Source organism: Asterias rubens, chromosome 7 (assembly GCF_902459465.1).
Source record: "Asterias rubens chromosome 7, eAstRub1.3, whole genome shotgun sequence".
Taxonomy (NCBI): domain Eukaryota; kingdom Metazoa; phylum Echinodermata; class Asteroidea; order Forcipulatida; family Asteriidae; genus Asterias; species Asterias rubens.
The window spans coordinates 12,543,282-12,569,258 of record NC_047068.1 but is presented as its reverse complement, the minus strand read 5'-3'; the positions used below and the strand labels follow the sequence as shown (position 1 = coordinate 12,569,258).

The 25,977-nt window shown below is 38.8% G+C and overlaps 1 protein-coding gene across 1 annotated transcript; it reads left to right on the top strand.

The window, feature by feature from the left end:
- Window positions 1-1,700: 1,700 nt before the first annotated feature.
- On the top strand, window positions 1,701-25,765 carry LOC117292204 (ATP-citrate synthase-like). Its single transcript, XM_033774167.1, has 20 exons — window positions 1,701-2,153; window positions 4,612-4,737; window positions 5,324-5,488; window positions 6,914-7,005; window positions 7,664-7,743; window positions 8,255-8,385; window positions 12,774-12,892; window positions 13,577-13,787; window positions 14,783-14,906; window positions 15,745-15,869; window positions 17,224-17,316; window positions 17,645-17,751; window positions 18,304-18,362; window positions 18,506-18,621; window positions 19,203-19,307; window positions 19,916-20,139; window positions 20,963-21,044; window positions 22,382-22,492; window positions 23,788-23,915; window positions 25,149-25,765. Exons 1-20 carry the CDS (start codon window positions 1,977-1,979, stop codon window positions 25,255-25,257), a joined length of 2,484 nt encoding a protein of 827 aa, XP_033630058.1. The 5' UTR covers window positions 1,701-1,976; the 3' UTR covers window positions 25,258-25,765.
- The last annotated feature ends 212 nt before the right edge of the window (window positions 25,766-25,977 follow it).

The window sequence follows — 25,977 nt, the reverse complement described above, 5'->3', positions numbered from 1 at the left end:
TTCATACACTTTTAAAGACTGAATAGTATTTCAGCAGACCACAATTGGTTACAAATCGAACACAAATATTTCCATGCGTATGATTATTTTTACCATTATTTACAATAACTCCATGTTTCAGGCCTTGAGTTACATGTTGGCCTTGGTGCCCTTCCAAAATTGTCCAATTGACTTTCCAATGGTTTGCCCTTTCAACATGTTAAAAAAAACCTCCAGGCCCGATGTTTATTTTATTTTTTTATCATCAATAATCCCCTTTCATCCATATTTATTATCAATATTTTCAGATCCAAATCGTTTTTATTTACATAAGAGGATTAAGCAAATTATAAAATGTTCTGTTTGGTTTCTGCTTTTTGAATTGACTCACTGGTCCATAGAGGAAACCAAGTAAACACGCCCCTATTATGTACCACTGTGTGTAATGCAGAATACGCTGTGAAATCATACGAAATACACCTTGGTTGAGAGGTTGTAGCGTAGACGATTTGTATAAGGTCTAGAAGAAATGAATTCTACTAAACCTCTTCGATGCGTACCCGATTTTTCACTTTAGATTTAAGGCTCTCCCACGTCCTTCTTCCTAGGCAAAATTCTTAACCCAGCAACAGAGTCTGTATAAAGGCTCTTGTCCAAAATGTGGTATTACCTGGTAATTTTTTTGAAGTTGTCCAAAGCCATGTTTTCTAATTCCCATGCAGAATGTAACCTTCCTTAAATGCCTTGTGGCAGAAAACTGATCAAACTTCCACACTCAGTTGTCTTGAAACAACATTTTGACTAGGATGTACGCCCCCTTTCCGGTAACTTCTCGGTCCGTCCTTCTTCCGGTTACCATGACAAGCTATTAGGAGCCTATGAAATATTTGCCAGCAATTCAGAAACAAGTTGAATAACTTTACGTTAAAGGCACTCGACATGTTTTTTAATTTTGTCAAATACCACTATTCTCACCTGGTGTATCCCAACAGTATGAATATAAAACTAACAAACCGGTGAACATTTTTGCTAAGTAGTTAGTCAAGGAATTTGTAAGAGTAAAATGCAAGAAAAAAACATCCTCGTTGCATAACTTTGTGTGCTTTCAGATGCATGAGACTCAGCAGTTTTTCATTGAGTTAGAAATTACCTCTGTCTCAAAAAAACTACGTGACTTCAGAGGGAGCCGTTTCTCGCAATGTATTATATTGCCAACATCAGCTCTCCATTGCTCGTTACCAAGTACGCGAACAATTATTTTGAGTAATTACCAATTTCGATTTCAATTTCAATTCACTTTATTATCCACGATGGGAAATTCATTTCGGCCTTTAATACAACAAATTTACAAAATGTACATAACATTATTATCTACCATAAAACAGACAAAAAACACTTCAAGCCACACAAGCCTATAAAAATATATATATATAATATTACATGAAAAGCTGAATTTTAAAAGATTTATTTTACAAAAATATTACAGAAAATCTATATATATATAAAAAAATAAATCCCAATTATAGTGACAAGTGCCTTAAATATGCTTAAATAGTGTCCAGTGCCTTTAACAGGAAAAGAGCAATAAGGATTCAAGGTTATGCTGCAACATGTACAATGCTTCAACGCTCTGCTAAACATAAGCCCTAAATGTCATGTTTTGAGTCTATCCGACCCGGATGCTTTTTCTGCCTCAGTGTTAGTATGGACAATAATGCGCACCTGTGCTAGGTTAAACCATAAACCAAGCAACTCTGATGCAAAGTGCTCTGTGTGTGTGCTCACTCAGCGATTGAGCACCAGTTTTCAAACAACTGGAAACTTTTTGCGACATATTGTATTAAATTGGCATTTACACTACACTCTCCCGAAAACAACTACTCTTCAATCTGCTTTAAAACAAAAATTAACTCTAGAATTATTGTATTCCGTTGGCAAATTTTCTGAAGAAATAACATTTCGAAGACTTTCAAAGCTATACAGATATTTACAACATAATGCAGAATCGGGCGCAGTCCATGTTTTCGAGCGAAAAAGTTGTCAGCGAGGTCTACGGCAAAGAACTTCTAGGTCGTCTTCTGGGACAGGGTGACGGGCGGGCGAAATGTGTCGTCGTTAACGCCGAGACAAACTGGACTGATCTGGAGGAACAGAACCCGTGGCTAAATAGCAATGTAAGTCTGTTTGTACCCTTTACATTTTCAAAATCAATTATCTAGCTTTTTTGCATTATTTAGCCTAGGCCTACCTACTACTCAAGGTTATTTAAAAAAAAAAAATGTTCTCCCATGATGTAAATCTAATAGTACAGAGTATGCTACTTTGTAAGGCGCCAAAATCCACCAAAATTAAGGTGCCCCATCAAGGCGCAAAGAGTGCCATCCTCGGCGCACAGTAAAGAATAAGGAAAATTAGACAAAGAATAACCGACTCGGTTTTTAGTAAGTCATATCTAACAGGCAAGTTTTCAAAATAATCTTAAAGGTCTCAACACTAGAAACATTAAGAACTTGAAGTGGTTAAGTCATTCCAGAGAGTGGGTCCAGTATGCGAAACAGCCCTGTGATGGTCACCAAAACACTATGGATTATGCCTTTATGGTGTCGACCTACGGATTACGGACCACTTGATTTTTTCTATCTCGACATTTTCCCCATAAAAATTATTGTGAGATGAAAAGTAAAACAAAATTGCAAAAAGTTCGTCGATGTTCGTCGAAACTCTCTGCTGATCTACGATCGGTGGGGACGGCACACTCACGGTTATTACAAAAATAATAATAATAACAACGGGAGGAGGGGGGATCTAGGCCTATATACGGGAAATTTCTTCTGTACATTAGAATTGCCATCTTCAACAAATTTCAGATATATTTTTTGTAAGGATTTCCTTTTTTTAAATCAATTTAGAAAACACAAATTCTCCATTGAAAAGCACTACGAAGTGACAATATTTTGATGCACAGAAAAACAAATTGCGCTTAGTTAGGTCAGTTTTATAGTTTTTTGGGGGGTCGCAAGCCTGCACATGCGTTAAATTAGATAAATATACAAACTTTAATCCTACCAATCTTAAGTTGACTGGAAATATTGATGAAACATGATACATAAACGGGCACGCAGGGCGTGCAGGTGTCAGACCCAAATGTCCATCCTCCCCCGGATCCGTTACCTAGCCCCCTCATATCATGCGGAGCTAGGATTAGGGCCCGGCGATTGTGTTGAAACTTCATCTGGTAGTGACAGCGCCCTCATTTGACTAAACTCGGCCTAGCCTTGGCCTTGCAACTTACCTTTTTTTTGTACGTCGTTTGGTTTGCTCTCGAGTAGAGGTGTCACGTTCTTGGGTGAGAATTCCTTTTTAACTTTTCAGGCAGAGGCATTTCATTTCAGGATATGTGCCGTAGGGCCAATCCACTTCTTATCATTGTGGCTCTATTTATGGGCATGTTTGCTTGAACACACATAGCCTAAAAGATGACTCAACAAGTTAACAAAGTTAATTTCATCGTCATATTTCATACACTAAAAAGTCATAAATTTATTTATGTTTATTGTAAGTCAGTTTAGTAGGTTTTTTTTTAGAGCCGGCGGACTTACCCTTGCTGTTCCCATCCGTACACTTGTCTATCTTCCATCCGTTGGAATTTATGGAATTTGTTGGGAGAGTTCGCTAACTTTTTGAATGTTTATTTGCAAGAAAATGTGTGAACCACCAAACGATTTTGCTCTCTGCTATTGACTGACTATTGTTTACAAGGTTCTCATTCTCTTGGGATCAAAATAGTACTTTTCCACGTTGTTATATATTGCGGGATCGAACAATGCAGTCACAAACCTGTGTGGGCACGACACAAAACTTTGTACCCTGACATTGACAGTGCACAGTGCATAGCATTATATAGCAATGTAATTTTTTTGTAGGAGGCAGTTAATGCATTTTTTTAAAAGAATGTCTCTCTTTAGTCATAACCAGAAAGACACAATAGGAAAAATATTAATTGTGTAAAAATAAACAAATTTATCAAACCAGAGGTTTATCAATTTGAACACATTTAAAAACAATGCAAAAATTTAAGTGATTGTATTTGTAAAAGGCAGAGTACAAAAAACCAGTTGATCGTCAGGGTGTTTCCAAAAAGGGGGAATGGGGGCCTTTTTATTTTTTATTTCTTTCAAAAGGTGACCACCAATTCTTCAGTTTAAAGTCACCATTTACGACCAAGTTACAACTCAAAAGATTAATAGTAAGTGAAAGGAGAAAAACACAGAAAATGATGTTTCTTTAAAAATAAGATGTAAAATATAAAATAGTAAAAAAACAAGGATGTGGCCTCAAAAAAGGACGGGGGAGGAGACAATCAACTGGCTTTTTTTTTAGTTTGGTCTTACAGGATTTGATGCCAGTTCAGTGCTCGATTTCTAAGTAAGATTCTTTAAAAAGGTATCAGGATTGTTAGAGCTGGCAAAATTGTCGCAGACAGTGTTCATGTTTTGTGTGATCAACCGCATTACATGGAATAAACCTGTGAAAGTTTTGGGCAATCTGCAGGAGAAAATTTTAAAAAAAACATGAACAATTTTCTGCATTGTATCACCATACATTTTTTATTTTTTGTTTATTATCTTGCAGGCAGGTTTAGTGGTGAAAACAGACCAATCCATCAAACGAAGGCAGCAACTTGGGCTAATCAAACTCAACGTAGATTACCAGACAGCGAAAAAGTGGATTCAAGAAAGATTGGGCTCTCATATTGAGGTAAGCAGAGTGTCGGTTAAGTCCAGGTCATGGCAATTGTATCCTTGAGCAAGATACTTTTACTGTAATTGCTTTAGTTTGCTAATGGGAAATTAAGTTGTAGGTCCCCCAGTATACATGTACTATGATGATTGTTTTTGACATTGCAGTTAAAGACACTGGACACTATTGGTTGTCAAAGATCAGTCTTCTCACTTGATGTATCTCAACATATGCATAAAATAACAAACTTGTGAAAATTTGAGCTCAATTGGGCTTCGAAGTTGTGAGAAAATAATGAAAGGACAAAACACCCCTCGCCACATGAATTTGTGTGCTTAAAGATGGTTGATTTCGAGACCTTAAATTCTAAATCTGAGGTCTCAAAAAACAAATTCGTGGAAAATTACTTCTTTCTCGAACACTATGTCACTTCAGAGAGAGCCGTTTCTCACAATGTTTTATACTATCAACCTCTCCCCATTACTTGTCACCAAGTAAGGTTTTATGCTAATCATTGTTTTGAGTAATTACCAGTGGTGTCCACTGCCTTTAATGAAGTGTGTAATGAAAGCACAATTCCTTTGTATTTATAATATACCAACAGATTGATGGTGTTAAAGGCATCCTCAAGCAGTTTTTGATCGAGCCGTTCCTCCACCATCAACAAAATGAAGAGTTCTACTTGTGCATCTACTCCAGCACAGTTTCCAAGGATGTCATCCTGTTCCATCATGAAGGAGGGGTGGATGTTGGAAATGTGGATGAGAAGGTTTGTGTTTCGAAAACAACGATTTTTTAACCAATCCTATTTAGTTCCTATTAAAGATAGTGGACACTATTGATAATTGTCAAAGACCAGTCTTCTCACTTGGTGTATCTCAATTCATATACAGAATATAACAAACCTGTAAAAATTTGAGCTCAATCGGTCGTCGAAGTTGCGAGAAAATAATGAAAGAAAAAACACCCTTGTCACACGAAGTGGTGTGCGTTTAGATGGTTGACTTCGAGACCACAAATTCTAAATCTGAGGTCTCAAAATCAAATTCGTGGAAAATTACTTCTTTTTGGAAAACTATGGCACTTCAGAGGGAGCCGTTTCCAACAATGTTTTATACTATCCTCTCCCCATTACTCGTTACAAAGTCAGGTTTTATGCTAATCATTATTTTGAGTAATTACCAATAGTGTCCACTGTCTTTAAGTGAGTAAAAAAAAAAATTATGAGAAATCACCTAACATCACAAAACTAAACGCCCACTTCAAGGTGAGGGGTACATTAAACTGATCAGCCCAAATCAATTGTCACCAGGGGCACAGTGCCACCAACACCTCAAACAGGGCTGAAACGTGATTACCCCCTTCGCAAAGTCCGTGATGAGGATGTAGGCATTGGCATCATCCACTCGGAGCCTGGCTGCCTTTAGAGAGGAATTCACTACCTCCCAACCTTTTAGTTTTATGAGGCAAAATTAAATGCCTTGCGTATGGCCACAAGTGTCATGAACAGGATTCAAACCCACACTGACAACACCTGGGCCCAATTTCATGGCTCTGCTTACTGTAAGCACAGAATCGGCGCTTATGGAAGCAGGGAAATTTGGGGTTGTGCGTGTGCGAATTCCCCGTTAATAATCACTCTACGCTTACACAGTTATCGCAGAAATTCGTTGCCTGCACATAAGCGGTGAATGGTGATCGTAAGCGCATAATTCGGCAGTAAGCAGAGCCATGAAATTGGGTCCGGTAAGGCAAGACCTCTCAGCCATGACACTTCACAATTATTGTGGCAGACCTGATACTTCACAGAGGCAACAAAGGCGAATGCCCCCATGGCCCCTGGTTACTGCCTTGGTGCCCTTGAAATTTACAATTTCCTCATAGGGTGCCCTTTACCAAGAAGAAATTGCCTTGGTGCCCTTGCCCCTTCTAAAACAATGGGTGCATTCGTTTAGCTTCCCTGGGTCGATCCCGGTGTGTGGTGGTTTTTTCTTCCAGGACGAACGTGGGTAATTATCTGCACACGTTCGTCCTGGGACAAAAAACGTCACACACCGGGGTCGCCTAGGGGAAGCTAAACGAATGCACCCAAAGCATACATTTCTGTTTTGGGACAGATTTGCTGAGGGTTTGGTGGGAGATGTAGATCAATTAAAGCCAATTTTGAAATTTGAATTTGACTTTTGATTTCTAGGGTGTTCGTCTATCACTGGGGTTGAAGAACAAGCCAACAGACCAGGTTATCAAAGATGTACTGCTGAAGAGCGTTGACGATGCAAAGAAACAGTGAGTAATTCCAGAAGATGCATGTCAGAGTTAACTGATGATTGGTAGTGACGATGGTACAGTTATGAAGGAAATTTGATCATTATCGCCATGGTGACTACATGTTTATTGTTCGTTTCCATTGTTCAGCATCTTTAGTGACTTGGTGAATATTTTCTTGTCTTGTCTCCTTGTCTGTAGTTTGTCTGTTTAGGCTCGCTTTCACAAGCCTTGGCTTAAAGGCAGTGGACACTATTGGTAATTGTCAAAGACTAGCCTTCACAGTTGGTGTATCTCAACATATGCATAAAATAACTAACCTGTGAAAATTTGAGCTCAATCGGTCATCGAACTTGCGAGATAATAATGAAAAGAAAATAAACCTTGTCACACGAAGTTGTGTGCGTTTAGATGGTTGATTTCGAGACCTCAAGTTCTAAACTTGAGGTCTCGAAATCAAATTCGTGGAAAATTACTTCTTTCTCGAAAACTATGGCACTTCAGAGGGAGCCGTTTCTCACAATGTTTTATACCATCAACCTCTCCCCATTACTCGTCACCAAGAAAGGTTTTATGCCAATAATTATTTTGAGTAATTACCAATAGTGTCCACTGCCTTTAATCTGACAATACATTATTTTTGTTATCTTGAATCTTTCAAAATTTATCTTTATCCCAGGATGTTGAGCAATTTCATTCAATCTCTCGTTGAATTTTTCCGAGATCTTCACTTCACTTATTTGGAGATCAACCCATTAGGTAAGATTTTGTTAGCCTTTTTTAGAGACCTCCCAAATAAAACAATAGACTTGCCTGTTTAGCCTCACCCCCTCCTCAAAGGGAAGGTTATCACCCATTGATTAGAAGCCTTCGAAAGTAAAACCTTTTGAGAAACATTTCACTTTAAAATAATGTGGTTATGTAAAAAGATGTCAGTTGTTATGCCCCAAAATTTGAATCTGGATCTATAATTGCTTCGTAAAATGTTTGAGAGGTAGTGCATTTTCCCATTGTGCTCTACCATGCCTACATCCTTATGGACTGTAAAGGGGGTAACTAGAAGTATGTGGCAATGTGCGCATGGTGGTAGATGATTTGGGTTGCAAGCTCAAAATCAGCTAAGTGTAGCCCTCGCCTTGAAATGGTTGTCCGGTCTTGTGATTTGCAATATCTCATTAAAAAAAAAAAACTAAAAGGTCTATGTCTTTCATTTATTTGTTAACCTTATATACTTTTGCAACTTTGATTCTTTTTTCCATGAATATGATAGTGGTGACAGACTCTGCGATCCATGTACTAGATGTTGCAGCCAAGCTGGACGCCAAGGCAGCCCCTCTGTGCAAGAAAGAGTGGGGTCAACCTCAATTCGCTCCAGCACTGTCTCGTGAACTTCTTCCCCAGGTAATTTAAATTTCCACCAAAAAAGAAAAAGGCCTTCGAGAAAGACTCGGCCTTTGAGAAAGACTCTCTGCTAGGGTCAAAACGTCAGACCATTAATTATTGTTTGCATTTGTACCCTCGGTCCATTTGGTTTGTAAGTTGTTTGCTAATTCTATTTTCGCGAAAAAGAAAAAGAAAAGATGAACAAACTTGTGAGAGAGTCATTTGGTTTAAAAAAACAAGTAAGAAAGAAAACATCTGATAGTTTTCTTCGTTCACAATTTCCAAAGCGTGTTAACAGTATTCTGGCAGTCTTTGACGAATTTATGCTCAATTTGGATTTGAACAACGAAAAATTTACTGGTGCGGGACTAAAACCAATAACCTCCGGATTAACGTACAGGCGCTCTACCAATAGACCGATCCAGGAGGCTCCGCCCACGACGCACATGCCTTTCTGCACAACTCTGCCGCGCGCGCCAAGCATACGTGCATGCATGTCGGACCCGAGTGTCTGACCTTCGTTGCGTTGTGATTGGTCAATACGCAATGGGGCGGAGCATAATGGATCGGTCTATTGATGAGCTATCTAGCCCTTTTGTGGTGGTCTCCCTATCACATGTATTATGAGTCAATATAATAATAATAATAATAATAATAATAACAGCATTTATAAAGCGGTAATATCCAAATAATTGCTCAAAGGCGCTGTACATTAAAAAGGCAAAACACACTAAACATTATAAAAGCAAAACGAAGCCAAAACAGAAGAAAATTATAAAACAAGGCAATAAATTTAAAGTACAAAGGGTACAAAAGGTATAATCATACTGTATACATCACAGCAAGAAATGCATTGATTTGTCTAAACACAAATAGTAAAAAGACTAGTTATATTCAGAATTAAAAAGATAAGTCTTAAGTCTACATTTAAAAACAGCTATGGAGTTCACATTTCTTAAGTCTGCAGGGAGACTGTTCCACAGCTGTGGTGCTACCCGGCAGAAAGCTCTTTCGCCAGCTGATTTGAGATTTACTGCCGGGACCCTGAGAAGAGATGTATCTGAAGATGACCTAAGTGATCGGGCAGGAGTATATGGCATTAGCAGATCAGTTAGGTATCGAGGAGCAAGGTTGTGGCAGGCTTTGTAGATGATAAGAATCAATTTGTATTGAATCCTGCGAGTCACAGGCAGCCAGTGTAATGATCTAAGAACTGGTGTGATATGGTCTTTGCGTCTAGTACCAGTAAGGATCCTTGCAGCCATATTCTGAATTCGTTGGAGGCGAGATATTGCACACTGTGGAAGACCATGCAGCAGAGCATTACATGAGTCCAAGCGTGAGGTGACGAAAGCATGAATTGCAGTTGCTGCGGCTTCATCAGTGAGGTGCTTTCTGCTGAGTCTTATGTTGTATAGCTGATAATATGCAGCCTTGCAAACAGAGGTGATGTGAGACTTATAACCCAGTGATGAGTCGAAGACGATACCGAGGTTGCGAACATGGTCCTTGGGCAGGATAGTACAGTTTGGTAAATCGATGCTTGGTTGATGAATCTTGGCACGTTGTTGGTGGGTGCCAACAAGCAAAAATTCAGTCTTATTACTGTTGAGCTTGAGTCTGTTTAGCACCATCCACTCTTGAATCTTGGCAACACACTCTTCATTTCTGTTCAAACAGGGAACGGTCGAATTAGATGAAGGTTTGAATGACAGGTATAGCTGGGTATCATCCGCGTACAAGTGGTAATGAAGTCCATACTGCGTTACCAATTCTCCCAATGGCGAAGTGTAGATGGTAAACAAAAAGGGGCCCAGTACTGAACCTTGTGGAACACCACAGGAGAGGGGGAATGGCGACGAGAGCGAGTCATTTACACGTATTTGCTGCATCCTATCAGTGAGGTAGGAATGAAACCATTTTAGTGCGCTTGATGTTATTCCAAGTCTGTCTGACATTCGTTGAAGCAAGATGGTATGATTTACTGTGTCAAATGCAGCAGACATGTCTAAAAGGATCAAAGCAACTACCTCCTGCCTATCCATGGCCATAAGCAGATCATTTTGCACCGCCAAAAGTGCAGTCTCCGTACTGTGACCCACACAGTAAGCTGATTGAAATGGCTCAAACAGGTCATTTCTCTTCATATGTTGAAGTAGCTGGTCCAACACTGCTCGCTCGATCAATTTGGAAACATAAGGTAAGTTTGAAATAGGACGGTAGTTTTCCTTGACCAGTGGTAGCCCAGCTTTTTTTAGCAGTGGCTTGACGACAGCTAATTTGTAGTCTTGAGGTACACAGGACGAGGTAAGTGAGTTGTTGATAATGGTAGTGATATTATCCACAACCTCGTTATCACAGTAGCCATGTCGGTAGAGGATCAAGTTGGCAGGATTTATTTGGAGCTTCCTTCATGAGTTGACACACATCCCTTGTAAGCAATGGTGTAAAGCAGGAGAGTTTGGTGTGAAACATCCTGCTCTCTGAGATTGGTCTAGTTTCAGTCAGATAGCAAACAGCCTGGTTTACTTTTTGATCAATGTTGCTAATTTTCTCAACAAAGAAGTGTCCAAAATCATCAGCAAGCTCTTGATCACTATCATGGCAAGGGAAGGGGGAGTCGACTTTTCTGTTGAGAATCAAGTTCATGACTTTGAAGAGATTTCTTGGTTTGTTAGCATTTTCAAGGATCATGTTGGAGTAAAACTCAGTGGCGGCATCATCTAACATTTTCGTAACTCTTACTTTCTGTTGACAAAAGAGTTTACGGTCATTAGGTGATCTTGTGCGCCTCCATCTCCGTTCAAGCTGCCTCCGTATTCTCTTTTCTTAAAAATGGTCATCAGAAAAACCGCAGGGGCGATGTCTAAGTGTGATGACACGACGATGCTCTGGGGCATGCTTGTCTAACAGCTCACGAAGAACGCGATTGTAATTTCGTACAGCACAGTCAAGATCGGTATATTTTAGAATATCCAGCATAGCGTCGCCAACATCAGCCTTGAAATCCGTGTGATTAATACAGTTGTATTTTCTGTACACCATTTCCTTTTTCAATGTTCTTGGCTTACTCAAGGCAAGTTCACATGGATACAAAAGTAGTCAGAAATCCGGTAGGCCACCTGGACATTGCGCACAAAATCTGGAGATCTTGAAATAATCAGGTCCAGTGTATGATCACTTACATGTGTTGGTTTGTCTACATGTTGCACCAAGTGAACGAGTCCAGTAATTCCAAGAACCGAGATGCTTCACTACTGGTGGGGACGTTGACATGGAAATTGAAATCACCGACGACAAGTAGTTCCTCTGCTGCAATGATACATGGTGGGCTTAGCACACTGGACATGTGTGTTATTGTATGCACCACAAGCCCCAGCGCACAACAATACACTACAATGCACTGCAGCAGAAGAATATCCTTGGCATGGGGTGCTAGTCAGATGCCATATAACCATTAGCTGCCATGTAGCCAGGGATCACACCCAAGTTTATAATACACCCTGGGAAGTGGTAGCCAGGGGATCACCTTAACCCTTTGCACGCTATCGGCGACCACAGTCGCCGAGCAGTACTGCAAGTAAATAGATGAGGAATTCTGGGAAACTATTGACCCCTGACCCTCATCCAGCTGCATGTATCTAGCTGTACATGTATGCAACGATATTTCATCTGGAAAAAATTTTTCTCACAATTTCCGATCAAAAAGCTGTATGCTAAGACAAAATGGGGACACAATGGATGTCCATGCAGCATTTCTGGAAAATTTTAAGGACTCAGACTCCGGAGAATCAGACTTTTAAGAGCTTTTTTCGAGAGATTCTGATGTGTTGAGAATGCTGTATGTGTACTGTGTACGTGTACTATGTATATGTCAACGATAACGATGTACATGAACACGACAATGAGTCGGATGGCAGCAGCGATGGGTCTGGATCGGACGATGGCCTCGATAAAAATCGACAGCAACTAGGCTTGGCGGCCGGTGATAGAATAGTGGTACTGAAACAAGCGTATCTCGGTTATTCTCTATCCAAAAAACATAATGTTTACTGCATTAGATGGGAAATAAAATACTGAGTATAAAACTTATTTTGCAATTTAGCCCAAAACACTTTCTTCACAGAGTAAAAGGTCTTGAGGAAAAATGTATGTGCATTTTAGTAGCCCCACACAGGAAATTCAGCGCCAGGGGAATACTGTGTGTACAGCCTCGTAGCGTGCTAAGGGTTAAGGGTCATCATGGTTCAAATCTTACTCCAGTCAATTTGTCTTTGTTCAAATCCAAACTATTTTTAAAAACTTACCCAGTCAGATTCCGTGGTGATTTATTATTTGATTTTATGTTCAGTAAGATTTGTATTCCTTATTAATTCATTCTACCTTGGTGTTTGTTCCGATTACAGGAACTAGAAATCGTGAAGCTCCAGGCTGGCACACCTTGTGCCATGAATCTGACCGTCCTGAATAAGGCTGGTCGCATATGGAGTCTCATCTCTGGCGGTGGCACCTCCCTTGTGATTTGGTATGTTGAATCCAGGGCCCAATTTCATTGCGCTGCTTATAAGCACAAAAAGTAGCTAAGCATATCAAAATAATGCTTACCAGAACTTGGTTACCAGCCAAAATGGCATTTCTCATGTACATGTACAATCTGTAACTGGTATCCTGCTATGTTTGCTTAACAGAAACTTTGTAAGCAATGTTTCTATGCTCAGGCAGCTCTTTGAAATTGAGCCCAGTTCTTCTTCTTCCTTTCTAGTACACATGATTGAAGATAGTCGCACTGCCAGGCCAGACACCCAGGGCAAATACCTTCTTTGCGATAAGTGTGTACTGGGTCTTTTACATGTGTTGATAGATTTGTTTTTACACACGAGACCTACATTTGTCAGTGAACAATTAGCAACAGTCAGTTAACAATCACTGATTTTAATTGTAACACAAAAATAATGAAATTTGTTTGTTTGGTTGACTTTTGTTTTCTTAAGCGCTTTGTATCGATTTTGTAAGAACAAATTTAAATAAGGTTGATATTTTTAGTATCAATTGAAAGAAAGTTAGTCTTTGCTACCTTAATTAGTACATTGGAAAGTCATGCCAAACGATTTACATTCATCTACAATGTAGGACCACGTATGCTCAATTTTGTGGGAATTTGTTGGATATGCCTCATTTAATCTTGTAAATATTTCCTTCAATCTTACAGCGATATAGCAGCAAAGCTAGATGTTTTGGATGAGTATGCCTGCTATACACAGTTCTCAGGGAAACTCACAGCCGACCAGTTATACAAACTCAGCAGGACTCTGATCGATCTGATGTTGGAAGTGCCACACCCTGATGGCAAGACGCTGATCCTCAGCAGCGCCACTGTCGACCTTATTGTGATGATTAAACTCAAGATTGGACCTGTCGTGGTAAGGCAAACCTCCAGAATTTCCATTTCCATCTTGAACACAATTCTACATGAAAACAAATGAAATGAGAAAATAGAATTAGCTGTTGTTAACAACTTGCCAACCAAAAGGACTGAGGGTATTAATGCATTAAAAATTGTTAATGGCATGACGGTAACAACAGCGCCCTCAAGAGTCCTCTATTCTGTTCTGAAAGCTGTGTGGCCGTGCGATCTTTATTTTAATTTTACAACTATTTTTGAGAAGGGATTTAGACCGAGTGCCAATGACCGGTCGGCTTAAGAAAAAATAATGCAAACTGTATTCATAAATACCTCAGACAGTTTCGCTATTCCTATTGTTGGAGAGCGCGTCACGTGGGTGTGTTTATGACCAGTAAAAAGTGTTGAAACATGGGTGTGACACGCGAGCTTGCACCTGTGCTACTTAGACAGTTTCTTCATTCCTATTGGTCGAGAGCAACGGCTAAAACTGTTGTGCCACATCACGCATTACGCGTGACGCGTACAGCATTCCTTTATAAGGAGTTGTTTACCCGAGGGCCTTACCATTTCATAGCTGGAGGGGTGTTGTGATGATAGAAATCATTGAACAATTATAATTTTTGCATTTATTTTACTTTTTGACCAAAAAGTGTTGATTATCAAGAACCAGGCCTCGTTGGGATTAAACCACTAGTTGCAAACCTCTTCACCACACATTGATTCCCTTATTTATAACACGCCTTTTTCCAAAGGATACAAAGCGCCAAATAATTACTGCAAGGTGACTGGGACAAAGTTATGAGACCTAATCCTTAGCACCATGTAATGGTTTACAAGGTGCTTTCGAACATGCTGCCAATCCATGTGTTTTACAGGTGCAATCCAGTTGTGCAAGATAACAAAATGCCTAACGCTTCAAATGCGGGATCCATCATCGGAATTTGATTCTGGAGATTTGGAGTCGTCATTGGAAACTGTAGTTGAATATTGGTTTGTGTTTTCCTCATCCAGGGACTTGTTAAAGCTTTGCTGGAATCCAAAGAAGAACTCAAGGCCAACAATATATCTTTGGTGATCCAACGAAATACTGTAGCATTCACACCCAAGGGCGTCCCCACAGGGCTGGAAGAGCTAGGTAAACACTGAAAAGTGGATAATTCTCTCTGTTTATAGACCGTTGTGATTAACCTCTTTGTTGCTATGAAAGTCGCTGTCTTGTAGGGCAAACCGCGCGTCTAAACGCATACATCAATGATGCATGCAGCAGTCTCGGTTTGATTTCTTCGGTGTTGTCTTGTAGCTTGTCTGAGTGCGTGGACTATCAAGGCCTGTAATTACACACAGGCCACAGGGGCCATGGCCCATGTTGCCCCTGGTCCGGGCTTTGGTGCCCCTTCCAAAGTTTCCAGTTGACTTTAAGATTTTCCGATGGAAGTGCCCTCTGCAAAATGTAAATGGCCTTGCCCTCTTTCCAAAGTTTCCAGTTGACTTTAAGATTTTCCAATGGAAGTGCCCTCCCGCAAAATGTAAATGGCCTTGCCCTCTTTCAAGGATGAAATTCCAGGGCTGGGCTATGTGCATGTATTTATTTTGTTTATGTTTCGCGATCTAGGATAGCACCTAGCCTATATAACAACCTAATTTTGTTACTATCAGTGATTTCAAAGAATTTGTCCACAATCCCGGCCATATCTCGTTGGGCGTCCCGTGCCCCCTTTCAATGTTGCACGGTTTTCTTCTGTGTTCCAGTCAACATTGAGCGGGGGGACGGGAAACATAATGTTAATTGTCAGGGGGAAATGAACAGGTAATGTTTATTGTAACGTGGAAAATGGGTGGCCCAAGCATTTTGGCCGGAATTGTAGATCACTGTGTTGAATCTCATCGGTGTATTTGATCTCCATCTCGGACTTCAATGTCTTGTCTACGCGAGGGCTGTATGATTCACATTTGCCATTTTGATCATCCTGCAGGTATACCCATTCACGTAGTCTCTCTTGAGGTCAACAAAACCCAAATCATACAATTGGCTCTGGGATTAAAAGCTAATCCAACGCAAGAAGGTGATTCAACTAAGATCGTGTCTCCGCCACACAAGGTAAGTCCACTCACATGTCTGATTCCCCATGTTGATGTAAGGCCACATAAAAATAAAAAAATTCATCCCCTCACTCATCCTTTTTTTAGGCCACATCCCCTTTTTTTTTCTCTTTTCTTTTTTTCAAAAGACAAATTTTCTTTGTATTTCTTATTAAACTTACTTATCTTTTAAGAACTTGTAACTACACAAAGTAACTTGACCTTATGTCTAATGGTGAATAAACTGACGAGGAGCCTGGCTGTTTTACCAACCATGGCCCAATTACATACAGCTGCCTAAGCACAGAAAGTAGCTAAGCACAACCAAATTATGCTTACCAGAATAAGGTTACCAGCCAAACTACCGTATCACATCGTCAGCGTTTTCACGAAGTAGCACTCTACATGCTTAAGGTTTTTTTTTTAGACATTTTTAGTTTTTTACATTTCTATTGATAATGCATGAAGACCTACAACTCCATAAAGTTTCAAAGCTCAGACAGCTTTACTTTTTTAATTAAGCTAATTAGTGTTTTCAATTTTTGCACAAACGTGGCATTTTTGTTTTCACGAAGTAGCACCCGAACCTCTGTTTACCAATGTAAAGCATGACGAACTCAAGTCAAAGCGAGGTAACAAAATTTTCCACAAAGTAGCACGCAAGTTGTGTGAGCGCACGCGCACTGACCTAGTTAAGTTTCATAAAGTAACACAACATGCTGTGTTGAAGTATAGGCGCGTGCTACTTTTTTTTAGACATTTTTAGTTTTTTACATTTCTATTGATAATGCATGAAGACCTACAACTCCATAAAGTTTCAAAGCTCAGACAGCTTTACTTTTTTAATTAAGCTAATTAGTGTTTTCAATTTTTGCACAAACGTGGCATTTTTGGTTTCACCAAGTAGCACGGATCTTCTCTCGTGTCTAGTTTCATAATTAATTATGCAAATGAGTCAAAATAAGATTAATTGATAAGTTCAAGTCATCAAGTTTCTAAAAAGTGTTCAGCTTCAGAGGCCTTTTTTCTCAGATTGTTAAGTTTTGCTGGTATAGCAACGAGTGCTACTTCCTGAAACTGCTGATGACATGCGCAGTCTTTGATTGATATCCTGCTGAATCCTTGCCTAGCCACAGAATTGTTAGGCAAAATTGTCTGCTTGAGCGGCTCTATGAAATTGGGCTCTGACAATATTTTTTTGGGGCTGTCCTTTAATTGTTGGCGTATCACAGCATGCAAAGAAATATCACTTCTCTTTCCTTTGTGCCAAAAACTCCTTGAGTCGGGCCTTTTGGTCTTGGTCTTAGACCTTTGGTCTCAGAGCAATGATGTCATTCATTGATAACAAGTTTCTCTTTGTATGTCTTTTGCAGATGGTTGAAGCAAGTGGCATGTGCACCGATCACCATGAGAAAAAGTCAGTAGATGTCAACAAATACAAGGATCTATTCACTTCAGAAACTAGGGTGAGTGAGTTTATAATAAAGTCACCTTTCCTCGCTTTTAATTTTACGTGTTCTTTGAAAAGTTGAACTCGCAGTATGTAAACAAAGAGATTTTCTGAGGTTGTTGCCAATTCCATTCCCCTCGCTACTTCAGCACCAGACAGACTTTAACATTTCACAAATTGTTAACAAAAGTCGCATAAACTTATTAACAATGAGAGGCTCAATTTACTAGAAAATGCTGGGGGTTTATTACCCATAGGTAGTAACTCTGCTAGAACTTATTTTGCTATCAATGTCCGACTTACGTGGAATATTGGTTATTTGTTTTTTACTGATCTTATTACAGGTGATTGTTACTGGCATGATGGTCCAAGCGGTACAGCCCATGTTGGATTATGACTTTGTCTGCGGACGCAAGACTCCATCAGTTGCTGCTATTGTTGATTCAAGCTGGTAAGAGTCAGGAGTCCAGACCCAATTAAAGTCACTTTATATTGGTAATAACTCAAAATAATTTTTAGCATAAAATTGTACTTGGTAACAAGCAATGGAGAGCTGTTGATAGTATAAAACATTGTGAGAAACGGCTCTCTCTGAAGTAACGCAGTTTTCGAGAAAGAAGTAATCTTTGACGAATTTGATTTTGAGACCTTACAATTAGATTTTGAGGTCCCGAAATCAAGTATCTGAAAGTACACAACTTTTTGTGACAAGGATGTTTTTTCTTCCACTATTATATTGCAACCTCGACGACCAATTGAGTTCAAATTTGTTTTCAGGTTTGTTATTTTAGTGCATATGTTGAGATACACCAAGTGAGAATACTGGTCTTTGACAATTACCAATAGTGTCCAGTTTCTTTAAAGGCAGGGTATACTTTTGGTAATTGTCAAAGACCAGTATCCCCAGTTGCTGTGTCCCCAAACTGCATAAATCAATTAAATTAAATTAAATTAAATTTTTTATTTTTTAACTTACCCTTTCACGTGTCATTTTTTTGTACAGTAGTGTTGATGGCAAAGAGGAATGGTTCTTATGGGATGAAGGACGTGTCAGCATTCCAGGTAAATACCTTTCAAATGTGTTTTCCTTTTTCTTAGCCCTTTTTTACACTACTCTATTCTCCGGGGTTAATAATGGCCACCCTTTTCACACTATGATCTATTTCGGCGAATGAATAACGCTGGTATTTTTGTTTTTTAAACAGTTTACAACAACATTGACGCAGCATTGAAGAACCACCCAGACTCCAGCGTGTTCGTCAACTTCGCCTCCGGCAAGGATGCTGTCCACTTTGCAATGGTCGCTCTGAAGTGTAAACAGGTATTAAAATGATTTACCCATCGTTAAAATTTGCTTTGGTGTAATTGTGAGCTTGGGAAGTTGAAATAAAAAGTGTATGTAACAACAAACTACAGTTGGTGCAACACAAGTGTGTAATACCCTTGCTGAACAAATGATTATTTTACAGTATAATGTAAGCTGCACTTCCATTATCAATTGGACTTTTCCCGCTTTATTTTCAATGGTCCACTCATAGACAAGTGAGGTTTTTGGCGACCAAATCAAGCAAAACTAATAACAGTAAACTAATTATATTCATTTTAGTTGGCTATTTCTCCTAAGTGAAACGAAAACAGTCTTAGCATGTACAATGGATTCACGCGACTCTCCTGAAAACATTGCTTTGTGATTTTCACTTGTTTTTCTCAAAAACTTTATGACTTTAAAAGGCTTTATGAGGCTGAAACTTCTACAGGTAAATTATATAACATACATCTTCATTCACAGTGAGTAGGGATTCATGTCATGGCCAAAAACTTGATCTACAAAAGGTAACGAAACCCTTCATCCCAAAGTTTTCCTTTTTAAACCAACCCCGACACATTGACTTTTTTTTTCAGATTCGCTGCATTTTGATGATGGTAGGTCACATTCCAGACCAACAAATAAGAGCTCTGATTCTGATGGCAAAGAACAATGACGCCTTGATGATTGGTCCATGTACGGTAAGCGTGCTCAGATCAAACTTCCAAACTTTGGGTCCAGTTGTGAAGAATCCTGGGAAAAATGTTTTTTTTATTTAATTTTTTTATTGTGGCTTTCTGTTAAGGTGGTTTTAGGGGAGTGTATTTTATCTTGTTTAAATGCCTTACCTACTGTAAATAAGGGAATAAAAGGGTAGCGACGAGTTCTTAAACTGCCGTTTAAAACCGGCAGGCTCGTTGCTGTGCGATAAAGGCCCGAGCCTTTATCAGGATGTTTTCTATTGTTTACTTTTTTGTTTAATCTCCCTGCACTTGCTCCTTTGTTAATTTGTTTTGTTTGTCTTGGCCAAATAAAGAACAATAAATAATAATAATAATGTGATGATCTTGGTACTCTCTGTCAGGTGCTTAGATCGTTTTGACAATCCTTTTGTTTCATACTCTGACAAGATGGTCAGGTGGTCGTCCATGAGTGTCGGGTCATCCTGTTTCATTGAATTCGTGTTTATGTACTTTGTATTGTAAATATAATGTATTTTTATTTCCTCCATGTTTGAAGGTTTTGTTTAAATAAATAAATAAATAAATAAATAAATAAATAAATAAACAAAATTCACCTGTGTACACAGCCGGCTCATCTAATGCAAGTCAACTTCATCAAGCCGGGCGGTTTCCGCTGCAATAAATTTGGGACTATCGGCGGTGGCTTTGACGATATCCTGTCCATGAAGTTGTATCGACCGGGGAGTGTGGGTCTGGTAACCCGCTCTGGAGGCTTGTCCAATGAGTTGGTCATGGCCATCGCAAGGAACACAGACGGCCTTTACCAGGGCGTCTCACTGGGTGGTGGCAAGTGAGTTATAATGTAACATTCTTGGTTGGGTTTGGGTCCTTCTTCCTCACGTACGTGCGGAGTAGTAGTAGTAAGTTAATCGGGAGGGCTTGAACTTGAAGTTGACGTTGAATAATTAAAGTTCACCACAGAACAAACAAATGACACAAGTTGAACTCGAAAGTAAGTTGATGTCACAATACACGATTTTATTGAGAGTTCTCTGCTCGAACCCTCCTGTTCTCCAGTCTAGCTCAAAACTAAACTCTTCTTCTTACATTCCTTTTCTTTATTCCAAACCTTGTTGTTAATTATCTTCTAAAAAACAATATTTTTAATTCCAAACCAACCGCGCTCGCGCTTAGTAATTTGCTCGCGCTTTGCGGTTGGTTTAGGGTAGATCACTACAATAATAATAATTTATTGAACTTCTATTGCGCTCTCTCAAAATGTACTGGGTAATGAGCAATGGAGAGTGCATAACAATAACAATTCCAGTAAGAAAATTCAAATTATAGAAAATTAATCCATCCGAAAACAATCAAGCCAATCAAATGCGTAAATCCATCCGAAAACAATCAAATGCAAGTTCCGCTACTATTTCCCTTTGTGTCACTGTAATATTTACTTTCTTGGTTGAAGGCACTGTACACGTTTGGTAATTACTAGCATAAAACTTTACTTGCACGATATCGAGCAACGGAGAGCTGTTGATAGTATAAAACATAGTGAGAAACGACTCCTTTGGAAGTAACATAGTTTTTGAGAAAAATCATCTTTTCGTCTCGTTTAACTAGAGCATTGAGACTATTTATCCAGATCAATATTATATTGAATATTTTAGGTACACTGGCTCAACCATGGTGGATCACCTGATGTTCTTGGAGAACACTCCTGATGTCAAGATTATGTTGGTCCTTGGAGAGGTATGTTTTTTTTTAGATGGTGTCCTTCCCGATTTGATTGAAGTTCATAGCTTTAAAGGCACTGGACACGTTTGGTAATTGTCAAAGACCAGTCTTCTCATCTATGAATAAAATAACAAATCTGAAAATTTGAGCTTACTTGCTTGCACAAGTTGTGTGGTTTCAGATGCTTCACTTCAAATATTTGGGTGATAAATTTTTTTCTTTCTCAAAAAAATATGTCACTTCAGATAGAGCCATTTCTCACATTGTTTTTATACTTCCAACAGCTCTCCATAGCTCGTTACGAAGTAAGTTTTTATGCTAACAATTATTTTGAGTAATTACCAATAGTGTCAATTGCCTTTAAGAACCTGCAGGGTTTGCCTTTTGACTTTCTCAGTGACTAGCCAGAAAGTTGGAAATGTTTTGCATTCTGCTCTACCAGCCAGGCTCCTAGTGGATGACACCCATGCCTACATCCTTATCGGGTAACCCTGTTTTAGCCCAAGGAGTAGGTGGCAATGTGCCACGGTGGCAGTTGATTTGGGTCGACAGCCCAAATCAGTTAATTCGTCGGTCGTACCACGAACTGACCTAACTGACTCAAATCACACATTTTTTTTAAAACAAATTATTGACAAACTCAATGCTGTTAACATTATCAGCAAGTTTCAGTGCCTAATATGTAATTACACTAATTAGTACGAACGACCATCGCTAGATTTGCCATTTTGTCTTTTCACAAAGTGACCTATCTACTACGTTGCTTTACAATGGTTAAACTATGCGCTACAGCGCGCGCGATACCACCAAGTGGCCTAACTGGGGAGCGTAGTATTTTCACAAAGTGACCGATCTCGATAGGTCTCTATTACGCATTGGTTTGTACACAGCGCGCTGCAGGCAAAAATGAAATTTTCATTTTCACAAAGTGACCTATCTGTTTAGGAATTAATTACTAATTAAAATAGTTTTAGGGATGAAAACACATTGATAGTTCTGTATGAATAAAGTATTCAGCTTTGTTTTCGTCATAAAATAATACAATAAAGTTGGTAAGCAGACTCCGAAAGAGCAGTTTGAAAAGTAGTGCAACTTCAATCGTGATTTTCTCCGAACACGTTTTTTAAAACAGTGAACGAGTTAGGTCAGTTCGTGGTATGAACGACGAATTGTAGCCCTCACCTTCAAGTGGCCATCTGGCCTTGTGATGTAAGGCGATCTCTCACCAAAACAAAAATCTTGATGGGTGGTATTTTTTGGAAACAAATCCAAATTGGCCTTTGAATGGTGTACACATTTTTAGATTGATTCAAAGTTCAATTTACATCTTTTGACCTCTGTTTTTCAAATAGTTCGGAAGCTGTGCAGAATATGAGGTTTGCGAGGCCATACGAAGCGGCAAGATCACTAAACCGGTTGTTGCATTCTGCATTGGGGAAAGTGCAGAATTGATCAAAAATGAAGTAAGTTATGTAAGAGTAAATTGATTTAATTTCAAATAAGGGCCCAATTTTATAGGGTTGCTTTTAAAGCAGGAAATATTGTTTAAAGGGAAGGTACACGTTTGGTAATTGTCAAAGACCAGTGTCCTCACTTGGTGTATCCCATCATAAGCATAAAATAACAAGCCTGTAATAATTTGAGCTCAATCGGTCATCGGAGTTGCGAGAAAATGATGAAAGAAAAAACACCCTTGTTGAACGAATTTGGGTGTTCAGATAGGAATAAAAGACTTCTAGCTAGAAGTTTTTTTTTATTTTAGTGAGAAATTACCTCTTTCTGAAATACTACGTTACATCAGAGGGAGTCGTTTCCCACAATGTTTTATACTAACAACAGCTCCCCAATGCTCGTTACCAAGTCAGTTTTTAAGTTAATATTTGTTTTGAGTAATTACCAAACGTGTACCTTCCCTTTAAACATTTTCTGCTTAGCAGAAATGAGCAAGACTCCAGTCACAAATTTGACACGTTACATTGTGATTTGGCTAGTTACTCTGGTAAGCATGTTTTTGTTGTGCTGAGTTATTTTTTGTGCTTTTAAAAGCAGCTCTATGAAATTGCGCCACGAATTGTAGTTTGTCAAAAAGACAAATGGAAAATAAAAGAGAACAGCACCAGGCAGTGCAAAACTTTGTGCTGTTACCTGTTTTTCGTATGCTCAAAACCCTCTTTTTTGTCTGTATTTTTCTTGTTTTCTATATTTAGAGCTCATTGTACCATTTTCTCTTTATTACAATTGCTTGTTGTATATTTCCATGCCCATTGTGCTTTTGACCAGTCGCTTTTCCATTGTTTTGTTTGTATCTATTTTGTTGTCAAAGCTAAATCTTTTGCATTGTTATTTTTAAGCAATTTTTACTTTGTATTCAAGTGTATTTAATCCAACTGTTTTTATATTAAAGTTCCAATTAAAAAACTGCTTGTCTTATCATTTTGTATTTTCTTTTTGTTTATTTTGTTTGCTTTTTTTGCTCATTTTTGGGTTCGTCAGATTTATTATTATGTGCATCTATTCATTTATTGTACATTTTGCGTTGCTTTGGTCAAATAATATAATAATAATAATAGTAAAAATAATAAAAAATAATAATAAATGAAAATATCCGAGTATGCCAATGTTCTACATAGTTTGTAACATGGGATTTTTGAGATGACAAGTCATCTTTAGTGGCTAATCAAAGATGTTAGCAGTCTATTTGTTCAAACTAATGACTTCTTCCATAAATACTTTTCCCTTTTTTGTCAAATTCTACCAGCCGGGCAATTTTGGTCATTCTGGAGCAGGTTATGTTACCATGGAAACGGCAGTTGCTAAAAACCAAGCTTTAGCCGAGGCTGGTGCAGTTGTTCCAACATCTTATGATGATATCCCCAAGAAGCTTGCGTAAGTAAAGATGTTAATGAAGGCTCCCTGGGGGGGGAGTCCCAGGGAAATCTGTCCACTGGAGATTCTGTTCCCCATATATATGGGAAATTAACATGGGCTGTAGGAGGATGATTCAAAAGAGGGCGCTATCAGAAGTAGTTTATACCTGTACCATAGAGTTATATTTAAGAACTAGAGGGCGCACTGGCCTATATACACGACCCGGCATGCCCGCAGGCGGCCATTTTCTAAAATAGGCATTGTTTAGCGTGTGTTTGTGCGGCCATTTTGTAAATTAAAAAAACAGCATCGCGTAGCGATCAATAAACACAAACTTCAACGTGTGTTTCTTATTTAACGCGCGTGCAGAATGGCGCGCTCTAGCTCCTTGCGGTCCCTTCGCGTTTGTGCAAGAAGCATCCCCAGTGCGCCCTCTAGTTCTTATATATAACTCTATGACCTGTACACAGTTTTTTTTCCGGCCACACCTGGCTTTTAACTGCCACCACAAACACACCTAAACATAATGCATTTTCTTGTATACTGTGTACATACTTCTTTTTTTTCAACAGCAGAACAGATTATTGTTGACTCTCTTTAAAACCAGGGCCTAAGGCCCAATAATGAGCAGTATATTAGTCACAAATTCTACATGTGAAATTGTATTTAGGCTATTGTGTTTAGCAATATTTTTTTCCTGAGCTTTGCTGAAAGGGAAGGTACACGTTTGGTAGTTACTCAAAACAAATATTTACTTAAAACCTGACTTGGTAACGAGCATTGGAGAGCTGTTGATAGTATAAAGCATTGTGGGAAACGGCTCCCTCTGAAGTAAGGTAGTTTTTGAGAAAGAGGTAATTTCTCAATAAAATAATAAAAGACTTCTAGCTAGAATTCTTTTATTCCTATCTGAAGGCACACAAATTTGTCCAACAAGGGTGTTTTTTCATTCATCATTTTCTCGCAACTTCGATGACCAATTGAGCCCAAATTTTCACAGGCTTGTTATTTTATGCTTATGATGGGATACACCAAGTGAGAAGACTTGTTTTTGACAATTCCCAATCGTGTACCTTCCCTTTAAGCGAAAAAAAGGAGCAAAGTTCAACAAAATTATGCTTGTAAAATAAGGTTACTAACTAGCCAAAATACCATGTCACATGTCCATTTATGAATGGTATTCAGTTCTGCATGATATTTTTGCCTAGCAGAAAATTTTAACGAACGTCTGGATTTTTGTTCTCTTCTTAGCGAGGTGTATGTGCGCCTAGTCTCCGAAGGCAAACTTGTACCCAAACAGGAAGCACCACCACCCAGTATTCCTGCCAATATGAAACCAGTGAAAGGCAAGAAGAAATGAAGTGACAATTGATCTTGGTCAATCTTGCTCCGATGGCTGCCATTTTCTTCCCGGCATGGCTTGTTTTCGATCATAACTCATGTAATTCAAATGTGTACAAATATGACACCGTTTTATTAGATGCAATTAGTAAAGTGTAGGCTGCAATCCAAAGAAATATCAAGCACCTGTAACTTAAATCAAAACCTTGAAAAACTTGAAAATTTCATACAACTGTGTTTCACTGGGGTTTTGAGTGTCAGTTGGTTTTTTGTTTTTTAATCCTAAATCTCGGTCAACTTCTTTTTGACTCACACTGTAACGTAGAAGTTAATGGTTGTTCTGCCGTTATTGCCATATTTGTATTGACGAGTACATATTGTGTTTTCACATCTAATTTCTCAACATTTATTGCTGCTCTCAAAGACACTGTACACTATTGGTAATTGTCAAAGAATTAAAATATTAGTCAAAGAATGAAAATATTAATGAAAGAAAAAAACACCCTTGTCGCACCATGGTCACACGAAGTTGTGTGCTTTCAGATGCTATATTGCGAGACCTCAAATTCTAAATCTGAGGTCTCGAAATTAAATTAAAATTACTTCTCTCTCGAAAACTAGGTCACTTCAGAGGGAGCTGTTTCTCACAATGTTTTACACTATCAACTTCCCCCCATTACCCGTAATCAAGGAAGGTTTTACAATAATAGTTGTTTTGTGTAATTACCATAAGTGTCCA